Raw genomic sequence first — 14979 nt, 5'->3', positions numbered from 1 at the left:
CATGTATACATATGTAACAAACCTGCACATGTACCCTAAAACTTAAAGTATAATTTTAAAAAAAGAATTGGAAAGGTATTATTATTGCACAGGTAAGGTATTATTAGAAGTATCGGATAGGTATTATTATTGGATAGGTAAAGTATTATTAGAAGTATCAGATAGGTATTATTATTGGATAGATAAAGCAGGCAACTTGGGTTCATTCAGATTTTAATTGACTCTTCTCTGGAAAACTGAATTTGAGAATTTGTCTTACCTCTGTTTCTGATTGGAGTTCTTGGCGGAGGTAGTTGTTAGTTGATTGAACAATAAGGGATCCTAGGAATAAATAGAGATTCTTAGACATTAATTCCATCATTATCTTGTCATTTGTCAGGAAGACAGGTATGAGAGTTGAGGGTGGCAGGTGGAGGAAGAGAGCAGGTAGTCTACAGCCAATAATGGATTTATTGCAAATCACCTAACAGAGCTGAATGAGATATATATATATATATGTAGAGAGAGAGAGAGAGAGAGAGTATATATATAATGTGTATATATATATTGTGTGTGTGTATATATATATTTGTGTGTGTGTGTGTGTATATATATATATTTTTTTTTTTTTTGGAGACAGAGTTTTGCTCTTGTTGTCCAGGCTGGAGTGCAATGGCATGATCTCAGCATACTCCAACCTCCACCTCTGGGTTCAAGTAATTCTCCTATCTCAGGCCTCCTGAGTAGCTGGGATTACAGGTGCCCGCCACCACGCCGGGCTAATTTTTTTGTATTTTTAGTAGAGATAGGGTTTCATTATGTTGGCCAGGTTGGTCTTGAACTCCTGATCTCAGGTGATCTACTCGCCTCGGCCTCCCAAAGTGCAGGGATTACAGGCATGAGCCACTATGCCCGGCCCTGAATGATATTTTTATACTACTTCTCTTTTTATAAAATAATACAATGTTATAAACAGAAAAGGCATTAGCAAGCAGTTATTTTTTGTACTTCATAGTTGAGAAAACTAGGGCCCAGAAAGGTTGGCTGAGGCCCAAGTTTACACAATTAAATGGTATTACAGAATGACTTCTGTAAGCTAATGTTATTGATCTTCAGGCCTTTTGGTTTTCCTTGGCCCACCAAATGAGTTACGTGCTCCTTCACTTTAGGGTAATTAAAAAATAAAAAGAAACCTAAACAGAGATTGCACTAATTACTCAGCATCTCTCCACTGCTTCCCACCCCACAATGCACTCTTGCTCTGAGACAGAGGACTTTTTTGTTGTTGTTGTTGTTGTCGTTGTTGAGACAGTTTCGCTCTTGTTGCCCAGGCTATAGTATAATGGCGCCATCTTGGCTCATCACAACCTCCGCCTCCAGAGTTCAAGCAATTCTTTTGCCTCAGCCTCCCGAGTAGCTGGGATTACAGGCATGCGCCACCACACCCGGCTAATTTTGTATTTTTAGTAGAGACAGGTTTCTCTGTGTTGGTCAGGTTGGTCTTGAACTCCCAACCTCAGGTGATCCCCCTGCCTTGGCCTCTCAAAATGCTGGGATTACAGGCGTGAGCCACCGTGCCCGGCTGGACAGAGGACTTTCTAAAGGTCTAGGCACCCTTCCCTTTTGGATAGATTTATTTTGCATGAATGTGATGGTAATCATTCTTTCTGGTCACTTGTACTATTTGGTGTTTTGTTTTGTTTTGGGTTTTTCATCTTGGGGGAGCCAAAGGAGTAGGGTCTTAGAGTAATATTCTGTGGCAGCCCCCAGTCTGGGACCATGGCTGAGATATTCTATCATGTCTTCTTTCCCAATACCTGTCCATCAGAGCAGAACAAGCTACTTCTTGCTCCCTCACCAAACTAGTTTTCAAAGGGTAAAGAGGATAGGGAGCATTTATTGCCTTATTTCCTGTTAAGACTCGAAGAGAAAGGGCGATATAATTATTTATTTGTTCAAGTACTTTATCTTACAATGAGAAAAACATAATAAATTATAGTACCTTTCTGACTGGATCCCATTGATCATTGCAAACACAGTTTTAAATTCATTATATGGTTTGAGCTAAAACATACTCCATATTTGACCCTGACTTCTAGTCTACCTTTCTCCACCCACCTAATGTAAGAAAAAACATCTGCAGGGAAGGCTCTCCAACATAGTCAAAATCTGCTTTTGCCTTTTCTGTAAACCCGCAAGATTACACAAACACAAACAAAACCTTATGAGTTTATTCTAGAGATTTCAAAGTTTACCCCTACTGCTACTCCAATGATTTCCTGACTGAAGTTTAGTCTTTTTTATTTTTGGAAAGTATTATATATATAAATATCACAGACCAGAAAAGTTTTACAAGTAATGAGTTGCCCTCTTTTAACATCTTAACATATACTCACAGTGTTTTCCTTTCTTTCTTTCCTTCCCTCCCTCCCCCCCTCCCTCCCCCTCCCTCCTCCCTCCCTCCCTCCCTCCCTCCCTCCCTCCCTCCCTCCCTCCCTTCCTTCCTTCCTTCCTTCCTTCCTTCCTTCCTTCCTTCCTTCCTTCCTTCCTTCCTTCCTTCCTTCCTTCCTTCTCTCTCTCCTGTCTTTCTTTCTTTTGAGGTGGAGTTTTGCTCTTGTTGCCCAGAGTCAGTGCAATGGCACGATCTCAGCTCATAGCAACCTCCGCCTCCTGGGTTCAAGCCATTCTCCTGCCTCAGCCTCCGGAGTAACTGGGATTACAGGCATGCGCCACCACGCCCGGCTAATGTTGTATTTTTAGTAGAGATGGGGTTTCTCCATGTTGGTCAGGCTGGTCTCAAACTCCGGACCTCAGGTGATCTGCCCACCTCAGCCTCCCAAAATGCTGGGATTACAGGCGTGAGCCCCTGCGCCCAACTCACAGTATTTATTTCTTAGAAAATATCTTGTTCTTTGATTTTAGGCCATTAATGGTAAATGATATTTAAAATGTATTTATATTTCTTAAGCCTAGCATTTCATGCTAAAGATTCAAGTTTAGCAAACACTGTTTTTAAGTATACATAGATCAAACCATGGAATATGAATTAAGTTATTATTTAATGTTTAAAAATTATGGCCCGGTGCAATGGCTCATGCCTGTAATCCCAGCACTTTGGGAGGCCAAAGCAGGTGGATCACCTGAGGTCAAGAGTTCGAGATTAGCCTGACCAACATGGTGAAACCCCATCTCTACTAAAATACAAAAATTAGCCAGGTGTGGTGGTGGATGCCTATAATCTCAGCTACTTGGGAGGCTGAGGCAGGAGAATTGCTTGAACCCAGAAGGTGGAGGTTGTAGTGAGCTGAGATCATGCCACTGCACTCCAGCCTGGATGACAGAGCAAGACTCCCTCTTGAAAAAATAAAAATAAATAAAAATTATATCTGCAGTTTGTTTCTGCTTGCTATTGCTGTTAGTTGCAAAATGGCATTTGAATTGAAAGTCAAAGTTTAAATAGCAAAAGGTTTAAATGAGAATACTAAAATTATGCTTTCTTAGATAAGATGTCATTAATTCCCATTGTCAATAACTTTGTTTTACTTATTTATAGTTACAACTGAGATTCCAAACTTATTTTTAGTTCATTTGTGGTTATACAGTATAATTTTGGGGAAAGTTTGTTTGCAAGTAACAGGAACCCACTTGAATTAGCGAAAATAAGAAAGATACAAGGGAATAATTTATTTTCCCAATTATAGGATATACATCCAGACCTCAAGGATGAATGGAAGACCTTAAGTTTCTGTGCTCTCTATCTCTTCCTCTACTTCCGGGGCTGTGTGGTCATTCTGTGCTTCCCTCTACTGAAGACCAATTTCTTTTAAGACTTTTTAATCTCTTCCTTCATATACTTATCTAGCATGTAGGAACCAACATGTAGAAAAAGTCCTACTACCTTTTACTCCTAATGCCGATGCCACCTAACTTCAGTTTCTGAGGCTTTTAAAGTCTTAATTCTCTAGGGAAATTTTTGATTACCTTATCTTGCATCTGGTTTTATCCCTGCCTGTTGATTAAATTAGCAACAAACAGGATTTGATATAAACATGACTACATAGGCGTACCATTCATCAGAGTCTGTGGATAGCATTACCAAAGAAGGAAGAGTGAGTTGGAATAGTGCTCGAAACATTTTTTTCTATAGAATATCAACCTATCAGATTGAGTTGGAGAGCTATTATCTTGGAGAACATTTTTCCTTGGGGGTTGAATATCTACAGCCCTGTCAAGTTAGAAAATTAAACATATGAGAAGCTAGTTGAAAAAGCATCCTTGGGTATAAAACCATCAATCAACAAATAGTTTTGAATACCTACTTTGCCAGACTGTGCAGGGTTCCAGTACATGAGTTAACACCGTAAGTATACAAACATGTAAACTTGCTCTCCATCCCTCTCTCCCTCTTTATCTCTGACCTGTTAAAAGAAGGTGAATGACTACGGTAGACACTGATCAGTCAGTCAAAGAATAAGCAAAGTTTTCTTATTTGGTATGTCTCAAGAAAGAGATGGTTGGTAGCTGATCAAACTGTTAATCTAAAGTTTAAACTTATTTTTTCTTTTTTCCTCTCTCGTTCCTCCTCTCTCTCCTTCCCCTTTCCTCTATCCTTAGTTCTTTCCTTCATCCCCTTTTGTTTTCTTTATTTCTGGCTTTCAGTATGATAAAGCCCTCTCTTATAAACCATATTTAAATTCATATAATGTTATTGAATTGAGATTTTAAAAAAATATATAAACTTCATTATATGAAAAGTACATAATTAAAATACTCTTCCTATTTCTTAATCTTGCTTTTTCTGTTCTTCTCTTAGATTGCAGAAAAGACAGAACTCAAAATAGCAGAGTCTCGAGAAGGCTATAGACCCATCGCCAAACACTCATCGGTATTATTCTTTAGCATTGCAGACCTGGCTAATATTGATCCCATGTATCAGTACTCTCTTACCTGGTTTGTCAACCTTTATATCAACTCTATTCATGACAGGTAAACATTCTCTCACTTTATTCATCTTCCCAAGGTTGGATTTTCACAGCTCTTTCCATTTAAAAAGTAATTCCATTTAAAAAGTAACTTTTTAAAAAAACTTACATGATGTATATTCATTACAGAACATTAAAAATTTGAAAAAATGGCCAGGTGCAGTGGCTCACACCTGTAATCTCAGCACTTTGGGAAGCTGAGGCAGGCAGATCACTTGAGGTCAGGAGTTCAAGACCAGCCTGGCCAACATGGTGAAACCCCATATCTACTAAAAATACACAAATTAGCCAAGCATGGTGGCAGGTGCCTGTAATCCCAGCTACTCAGGAGGCTGAGGCAGGAGAATCGCTTCAACTCAGGAGGTGGATGTTGCAATGAGCCAATATGGCACCCCTGCTCTCCAGCCTGGGCAACAGAGTGAGACTGTCTCAAAAACTAAAAATATAAAAAAGTGGAAAAGTGAAAGAAAAAAAGACATATGAAAGATAATAAAAATCTTCTTTCTATTTTAAGTTGTTGTTTCACTCCTACTCAAGATTTAGGCATGGAGGGATAAACTCTAGTTTTTTTTCTTGTCTCTTTTAAATATTTCAGTGAGGCAGGCGCATGATTTGTTTTTCCTCGCAACTCTAGTGTATCTTTCTCCAACCTTGAGGTCTCTAAAAGGCTTCAGTCCCACATTTCTTTTTTCTTTATTTAATTTAATTAATTTATTTATTTTTGAGACAAGTGTCACTCTGTCACCCAGGCTAGAGTGCAGTGGCACAATCACAGCTCACTGCAGCCTCAACCTCCCGGGCTCAGGTGATCCACCCACCTCAGCCTTCAGAGTACAGGTGCACACCACTATGTCTGGCTAATTTTTGAATTTTTTTGTAGAGATGGGGTTTCACCATGTTGCCTAGGCTGGTCTCGAACTCCTGGACTCAAGAAATCTGCCTGACTCAGTCTCCATAAGTGCTGAGATTACAGGAGTGAGCCACTGCACCTGGCCCCACATTTCTAATAGTTTTCTGGATATTTGCACTTTAATCACTTAATGAATGTATGCAAATTTTGGAGTCAGACTGGAGTTGAGGATTACACCTCAGTTCTGCCACATACTAGCTGCATGCCTACAGGCAAGTTCGTTAACATGAGGTAATTGCCGTAATTTTTCTTATCTATAAAATTGGGATAATAATAGTAGCTACCTTTTGAGTTTTTGGGAATTAAATGAGATAATATTTATAAAGTGTTTATAACAATGTCTGGTATTTAGTAACTGCTGTACTTTTTAAGTAAAATAAAAATACAACTTGAACCAATCATGTATGCTGTAAGAAATTTCTACATTGACTCTTGGTAGAATAACCTCTGCTGAGTGATTGAAATCCCTTCTCAGTTGGCATTTGGAATTTGAATTTATGCAACCCATATGATGAAGGAAATTCAAGTTAAAGAATTGACATAAAAATGTCAGTATCAAGTTTTGGTGAGATGTGGAATAATTGGAACCCTCTTACACTGCTGGTTGGATTTTAAAATAATGTGGCCACTTTGGAAGTTCTTCAAAATATTAAACCTAGATTTGCCATGTAACCCAGCAATTCCACTCCTGGGTATATACCCAAGAGAATTGATTGCGTATGTTCACACAAAAACTTAAAGTTAAAAAAAATTTAGGCATAAAATGCTATATTCAAGTTACTTGGGTTAGTTTTTCCTCCTTCAACATGAGATGTTATTCATGTGAAATACAGTTAAGTTCATTTGTTTATTTTTATGTTTCATTTTAGGATTTTTCTTCATCTTTGTTGACTTTAACTTTATTATATGTTTGAGTACAGACACCATTAATGACTCCAAAATTCAATCCTGTACAAAAAGATCTACTCAGAGAAGTGTCAATACCACCATCCCTTTCATCCCATTCCCATGGTCTTATGTATTACTTTTTAAAAATCAAATTTTTAATTTTGAGTTAAGTGTAGATTCACATGCAATTATGAGAAATAATAAGGATCTCATGTACCTTTTACCCAGTTGCCCCAATGGTGACATTTTGAAAACCTGTAGAACAATATCACAACCATGATAATGACATTAATACAGTCAAGATACAGAATATTTCTACCACCACAAGGATATCTGTGTTGCTCTTTTATAGCTATACCCACTTCCTTCCCATCCTTACCTCTTCCGTAACCCTTGGCAACCACTAACCTGTTCTCCATTTCTATACTTTCGTTACTTCAAAAATTTTATGTAAATGGAATCATATGGCATGTAACTTTTTGAGACTGGCTTTTTTTACTCAGCATAATTCTCCAGGGATTCGTTCAGGTTGCTATGTGTATAAATATTTGGCTCTTTTTGACGGCTGAGAAATATTTCATAGCATGAATTTACCACAGATTAAAATCTGTTTAATCGTTTACCTGTTGAAGGACTTCTGAATTATTTCCAGTTTGGGGTTACTATGAATAAAAGTGCTATAAACATTCATGTACATATATTTGTGAATAGAAATTTTTATTTCTCTGAGATAAATACCCAGGAGTGCAATTGCTGGGTCATGTAGCAGTTGTTTGTTTAGATTTTTTTTTTTTTTTTTTTTTTTTTGCAAACAAGACATAGGGTTTATTGAGGACTCTTTTTTTAAGCTTTTAGGTTCAGGGTTACATATGCAGGTTTGTTATACAGGTAAACTACATGTCACAGGGGGTTAATATACAGATTATTTGGTCACTCAGGTAATGAGCATGATACCTGAAAGGTAGTTTTTTGAACCTCACCGTCCTCCCACTCTCCACCTTTGAGTAGGCCCCAGTGTCTATTGTTCCCTTCCTTTTGTCCAAGTGTACTCATGTTATATAAGTGAGAACATGCAGTATTTGGTTTTCTGTTCCTGCATTAGTTTGCTTAGGATAATGGTCTCCAGCTCCATCCATGTTGCTGCAAAGGACACGAGTTCATTCTTTTTGGTGGCTGTGTTGTATTCCATGTTGTATCTGTACCACATTAGTTTTATCTAGTCTACGATTGACAGGCATCTAGGTTGATTCCAGATCTTTGATATTGTGAATAGTGCTGTGATAAACATACGTATATGTGTCTTTATGGTAGAACAATTTATATTCCTTTGTGTATATACCCAATAATGGATTGCTGGGTCAAATGGTAGTTCTGTTTTAAGCTCTTTGAGAAATCTCCAAACTGCTTTCCATGGTGAACTAATTTACATTCCCACCAGCAGTGTATAAGTATTCCCTTTGCTCCACAACTTTGCCAGCTTCTGTTTTTTTGGTTTTTTTTTTTGTTTGTTTTTTGTTTTTGCTTTTTAATTATAGCCGTTCTGACTGGTGCGAGATGGTATCTCATTGTGGTTTTGATTCGCATTTCTCTAATGATTAATGATTTTAAGCATTTTTTCATATGCTTTTTGGCCATGTGTATGTCTTCTTTTGAAAAGTGTCTATGTCCTTTGCCTACTTTTTAATGGGGTTGTTAGTTTTATGCTTGTTAATTAATTTAAGTTTCTTATAGATTTTGGATATTAGATCTTTGTCAGATGTACAGTTTGAAAATATTTTCTCCCATTGTGTGGGCTGTCTGTTTATTCTGTTGATAGTTTATTTTGCTGTGCAGAAGCTCTTTAGTTGAGTTTTTAAAAATTTTTTAAAGAAAGTGACAGCCTGGGCAACATAGTGAAACCCCATCTCTACAAAAAAAAAAAAAAAAAAAAAACTAGCTGGGCATGGTGCCATGCACTTGTAGTCCCAGCTACTTAGGAGGCTGAGATGGGAAGATTACTTGAGCCCAGGAGGTAGAGGTTGCAGTGAGCTGTGATCATGCTACTGCACTCCAGCCTGGGTGACAGGGTGAGACCCTGTCTCAAAAAAATAATAATAATAATAAAATGCCAAGCTATTTTTTAGAATGGCTACATCATTTTATATTCCCATAGGTATTATATTTTTAAATTGAACTAAAAAAATTGAAAGCAATATATGCTTATTATAAACATTTTTTGGAATATGAAAGTATAAAGAATATCAGTCATAACTCCATCCAGTAATTACATTTATCCATATGTTTTCTGACTTTTTATGTATTTTTTTTCTTTTTGAGACGGAGTCTTATTCCATTACCCAGGTTCAAGTGCAATGGCGTGATCTCACACTACAACCTCCGCCTCCCGGGTTCAAGCAATTCTCCTGCCTCAGCCTCCCTCGTAGCTGGGATTACAGGATTGTACCACCACCCGTGGCTAATTTTTGTATTTTTAGTAGAGATGAGGTTTCACCATGTTGGCCAAGCTGGTCTCAAACTTCTGACCTCAAATGATCCACCCACCTCGGCCTCCTAAAGTGCTGGGATTACAGGCAAGAGGCACCGTGCCTGACCTTTTCATGCATTTTTAAAATATGTGGATCTTTCTCTAGATTTTATGCTTATTTGGGGCAGGCAAATGTTTCATAATTCTTTGTCTCTTACACTTCCCTCCCTAGCATAGAGCCTTACACTAATAGAGATTTAATAGGCATTTTTTTTAAATTAACTGATTGTTTTCAGTCACTGTGAGGCAGAATAAGATATTTAGGATTTGGAAAATAGAGAGATGGTATAAGCCATATTTCACTTTCTCAGAGAATTATACCCTACATTTTAAAACTTTTTATTTTAAAATACTTATGGACTCATGACAAGTTGCACACAGAAAAATATGTGCAGAGAGGTTTCATGTACCTTTCATTTTGTTTCTCCAATGCTAGTATCTTGCCTATAGTACAACCAAGAAACTGACATGGTTACAACCCATAGAGCTTATTCAGATTTCACCAGTTTTACGTGCCCTCATGTGTGTGTCTTTATATGTTTTTAATAGTGATACTTTCGTAAAATAAAAAGTGCATATGTTAATTCACATTGCTTATATTTTCCTAGTTTTGTTTGACAATACATTTTCCTTCTTTTTAACTTTTAGTAACAAATCCAAGATTTTGGAAAAGCGCCTACGATATTTAAATGACCACTTCACATACAACTTATATTGTAATATATGCCGATCACTATTTGAGAAGGACAAGCTGTTATTTTCCTTTTTATTATGTGCCAATCTTCTTCTGTAAGTTACTTGCTTTTTCCATAACTTATTTATTTTTAAAACCTCCCTGGAAAATCAAATCTGTAAATGTATCTTCTCACAGAAGGCTATATTTTTCTTTGCTTAAGTCATGATTTTACTTGTGCATTTCACTGATAACAATAGCTTCTATAATAGTATTGGTGTTTATTTAATTTTTAAAATTTACATAACACAGAAAAGTTCACAGAGTATTAATGTACAGTTCAACAAATTCTTACAAAGGGAAGATCTGGTGATGAAATAGAACATTTCCCCACCATCCTTGAAGCACTTGTACTCCTTTCAGTTACCACCTCCTTACTCCCCAAAAAGGTAACTACTATACTCACTTAAAACACTGCAGTTTAGTTTGACATATATAAGCAAGTAATATGTATTCTTTATTCTTTTATCTGGCTTCTTTTCCTCAACATTACTTTCATGAGACTCATCCGTGTCGTAGCATGAGGCTAGTTCATTTGCTGTGACTGCTTTACAGTATTCCATTAGAAGAATACATTGATGTTTACCTGTCTACTCAATGAACAGATGGGTTGTTTCCAGTTTGGCACTAGTGTAAGTAATGGTGCTATGAACAATCTTGTGTATAAATGTAGGGGCACACGTGCACACATTTCTTTTGGGAAGATGCCTAGAAAGAAAGTTACAAATTGTTTTCCAGAATGATTGTACCAGTTTACATCCCATTAACAGAATTTGAGCGTTCCATTGCACCAGATCCCCACCAACGTTTTATTTTTGTTCTTTTTGTTGTTGTTGTTGTTGTTTGTTTTGAGATGGAGTCTCGCTCTGTTGCCCAGGCTGGAGTGCAGTTGTGGGATCTCGGCTCACCACAACCTCTGCCTCCTGGGTTCAAGTGATTCTCCTGCCTCAGCCTCCACAGTAGCTGGGACTACAGGTGTGTACAACCATGCCTGGCTAATTTTTGTATTTTTAGTAGAGACAGGGTTTCACTATGTTGGCCAGGCTGGTCTCAAACTCCTGACCTCGTGATCTGTCCACCTCGGCCTCCCAAAGTGCTGGTATTACAGGCGTGAGCCACCGCGCCTGGCCCCCACCAATGTTTTATATTGTTTAAAAGAAATCTATTTTGGTATGTGGTACATATTATTGAATCATGGTTTGAATTTATATTTCTCTGATGACTAATGAAGTTGAACACTAGTTCATGTTTATAGGCCACTTGGAAATCTTCTAGTGTACTTGTTCACATCACTTGCCTATTTATGGGGTTTTTCTTAGGGATTTGTATGAGTTCTTTATATATTCTAGACACAAATCCCTTGACAATTATTTAATTGTGTGACAAATTGGCACTCACTCTAGTTTGCTTTCTCTTTCTCTTAATGCTGCCTTTTGCTGAACACAAGTTCTTAATTTTAATATAGTCTGATTTATGGTTCTTGCTTTGTGAAAACTCTTTTCACAGCCCAATATTATGAAGGTATTCTCCTATATAACCATCTGGAAGCTTTATTATGCCTTTCACATTTAGATGTACAAGCCACATGCAACTGATGTGTGTGCATGGTCTAAGGAAATGTCAAATTTTACATTTTTTCCATGTAGCTCTCCACTTGTTGAAAAGACTGGCCTTTTCCCTACTGCTCTGTAGTGCCTTCCTTGCCATAAATAATAAATTCATATGTCTAGATCTGTTTCTGGACTGTCTATTCAGTTCCATTAATGTGTTTGTCTGTAATTAATCTTGATGTCTGATAGTGTTTCATCTTGTTCTTTAATTTTTTATTTATTTCAACTGGTTTTTGGGGGAACTGGTGGTGTTTGGTTACATGAATAAGTTCTTTAGTGGTGATTTCTGAGATTTTGGTGCACCCATCACCAGAGCACCTATGTGTAGTCTCTTATCCCTCTCCACCGCCCCCCGCCCCACAGTTTCTCCCAAGTCCCCAAAGTCCAATGTACCATTCTTATGCCTTTATGACCTCATGGCATAGCTCCCTTATATGAGTAAGAACATAAGAAGTTTGCTTTTACATTACAGTAAGTGAAGTGAGTTACTTCGCTTAGAATAATAGGCTCCAAGCCAGGTGTGGTGGCTAATGCCTATAATCCCAGCACTTTGGGAGGCCGAGGCAAGTGGATCACCTGAGTTCAGGAGCTCAAGACCACCCAGGGCAACATCGTGAAACTCTGTCTCTACTAAAAATACAAAAAAACTAGCCAGGCGTGGTGGCACATGCCTGTAATCCCAGCTACTCAGGAGGCTGAGGCAAGAATCGGTTGAGCCTTGGAGGCAAAGGTTGCAGTAAGCCGAGATAGCGCCACTGCATTCCAGCTTGGGCTACAGAGTGAGACTCTGTCTAAAAATAAATAAATAAAGTAATAGTCTCCAATTCCATCCAGGTTGCTGCAAATGCCATTATTTTGTTCCTTTTTATGGCTGAGTAGTATTTCGTGGTGTATATATATATGTATTGCATTTTCTTTATCTACTTGTTGATTGATGGACATTGGGGCTGGTTTCATACTTTTGCAATTGCAAATTGTGCTGCTATAAACACGTGTAAGGTGTCTTTTTCATATACTGACTTCTTTTCCTCTGGGTAGATGCTGAGTAGTGGGATTGCTGGATCAAACAGTAGATCTACTTTTAGCTCTTTAAAGAATCTCCACACTGTTTTCTATAGTGGTTGTACTAGTTTACATTCCCACCAACAGTGTAAAAGTGTACCCTTTTCACCACATCCATGCCAACATCTATTTTTTTTTTTTTTAATGGCCATTCTTGCAGGAGTGAGGTGGTATCATGTTGTGGTTTCGATTTGCATTTCCCTGATAATTAGTGATGTTGAGCATTTTTCCATATGCTTGTTGGCCATTTTTCTATATGCCTGTTGACCATATATCTTCTTTTGAGAATTGTCTATTCATGTCCTTAGCCCACTTTTTTAATGAGATTGTTTGTTATTGTTGTTGTTGTTGTTTTCTTGCTAATTTGTTTGAGTTCTTCGTAGATTCTGGATATTAATCCTTTGCCAGATGTATAGATTGTGATGATTTTCTCCCACTCTGTGGATTATCTGTTAACTCTGCTGATTATTTCTTTTGCTGTGCAGAAGGTTTTTAGTTTAATTAAGTCCCATCTATTTATCTTTATTTTTGTTGCATTTGTTTGTTCTTCTTTTATACAAGAGTGTCTTTCTTATTCTTGGATCTTTGCATTTCCATATAAATATTAGCATCATCCGGTCAAGTCCAAAGTGGAAAGATACCTAGTAATATGCTGAAGTTTTGATTAGGAGTGCATTGGAACTGTAAATCAGTTTGTGGGAAATTAACAATTTTATAATATTGAGTGTTTCAGTCTAAGAACATAATATGTCACTCCATTTTCCTTAGTTCTTTTTCATTTCACTCTATAATGTTTCATAGTTTTCTATGTCTTGCCCGTCCTTTTTTTTGAAAAGGCTTTATTTTGTAGAGCAACTTTAGATCCACAGCAAAACTAAGCAGAAGACACAGAGATTTCTTATATACAACCTCCTGCACTAACAAAACCCCTTACCAGTGTGATATATTTGTTAGAATCTATGAGCTTTCATTGACATATCATTGTCACTCATAAGTAAGTTCATAGCTAACATCAGGCTTCACTCTGGGTGTTATGTACCTATCAATTTTGACAAGTGTATAATGTCATATGTCTATCATTATAGTTTCACTGCTCTAAAAATCCTCTATGTTCTATTTGTTCAGCCCTCCCTCCCCTCAACCCTGCCAATCACTGATTCTTTTGTTATCTCCATGGTTTAGTTTTGTCATTTCCAGAGGGTTATATAGTTGGAATTATGCACTATGTATGCCTTTTCAGATGGGCTTTTTTTCTCTTAGTAATAAGGTTCCTCCATGTCTTTTCATGGCTTGATGGCTTATTTCTCTTTAGTGCTGAATTATATTCCATTGTTTGGATGTACTACAGTTTATTCATTAACCTACTGATGGACATCTTAGTTGCTCCTAAGTTTGGGCAATTATGAATAAATATGCTACAAACATTCATGTGTAAGTTTTTGTGTGAACATAAGTTTTCAACTCCTTTGGGTAAGTACCAGGTGTGCAACAGCTGGATTGTATGGTAAGAGTATGTTTAGTTTTGTAAAAAACTACCAAACTGTCTTCCTGAGTGGCCGTAACATTTAGCATCTCCACCAGTAATGAATAAGAGTTCATGTTGCCTATTTTGGAAAGTGGCCGTTTTAATAGTGTTTAGTGATATTTCATTTTAATTTGGAATTTCCTAATGAAATGTGATGTTGAGCATCTTTTCCTATTCTTATTTGCCAACTATATATCTTCTTTGGTGAAATGTCTGTTCAGGTCTTTTGCTTTTTTTTTTTTTTTTTTTTGAGGCAGATTCTTGATCTCTCATCCAGGCTGGAGTACAGTGGTTCTATCTCGTCTCGGCTCACTGCAACCTCCACCTCCTGGGGTCAATTGATTCTCCTGCCTCAGCCTTCTGAGTAGCTGGGATTACAGGTACTTGCCATCAAGCCTGGCTAATTTTTGTATTTTTAGTAGAGACAGGGTTTTACCATGTTGGCCAGGCTAGTCATGAACTCCTGACCTCAAGTGAGCTGCCTGCCTTGGCCTCCCAAAGTGCTGGGATTGTAGGTGTGAACCACTGTGCCCAGCTCTCAAATGTTTTTTCTGCATATTTTGATAGGATCATATGGTTTTACTTCTTTACTCTCTTGCTATGATGAATTACATTAATTAATTTTCACTTGTTAAATCAGCCTTTCATACCTACAATAAATCCTGCTTAATCATGGTGTATAATTCTTTCCATACATTATTGGATTTGATTTGCTAATATTTTGTTGCTAATATTATGCTCCTTTTGTTGAGGATTTTTGCATCTG

The 14979-nt window shown here is 37.4% G+C and overlaps 2 protein-coding genes across 6 annotated transcripts in view; one reads left to right on the top strand and one right to left on the bottom strand.

The window, feature by feature from the left end:
• PDE12 (phosphodiesterase 12) overlaps positions 1-14979 on the bottom strand; it is a 508182-nt gene that overhangs the window by 201429 nt on the left and 291774 nt on the right. The gene's annotated exons all lie outside the window — the stretch shown is intronic.
• DNAH12 (dynein axonemal heavy chain 12) overlaps positions 1-14979 on the top strand; it is a 248319-nt gene that overhangs the window by 189339 nt on the left and 44001 nt on the right. For all 5 annotated transcript variants that reach the window (XM_050781109.1, XM_050781106.1, XM_050781108.1 and 2 more), the window contains 2 exons: positions 4793-4965; positions 9932-10072. In XM_050781109.1, coding sequence (XP_050637066.1) covers positions 4793-4965; positions 9932-10072 — 314 coding nt within the window. The remainder of the gene's footprint in view (positions 1-4792; positions 4966-9931; positions 10073-14979) is intronic.

The sequence above is a fragment of the Macaca thibetana genome, chromosome 2, assembly GCF_024542745.1.
Source record: "Macaca thibetana thibetana isolate TM-01 chromosome 2, ASM2454274v1, whole genome shotgun sequence".
Taxonomy (NCBI): Eukaryota; Metazoa; Chordata; class Mammalia; order Primates; family Cercopithecidae; genus Macaca; species Macaca thibetana.
This window is presented reverse-complemented; position numbering and strand designations above follow the sequence as displayed.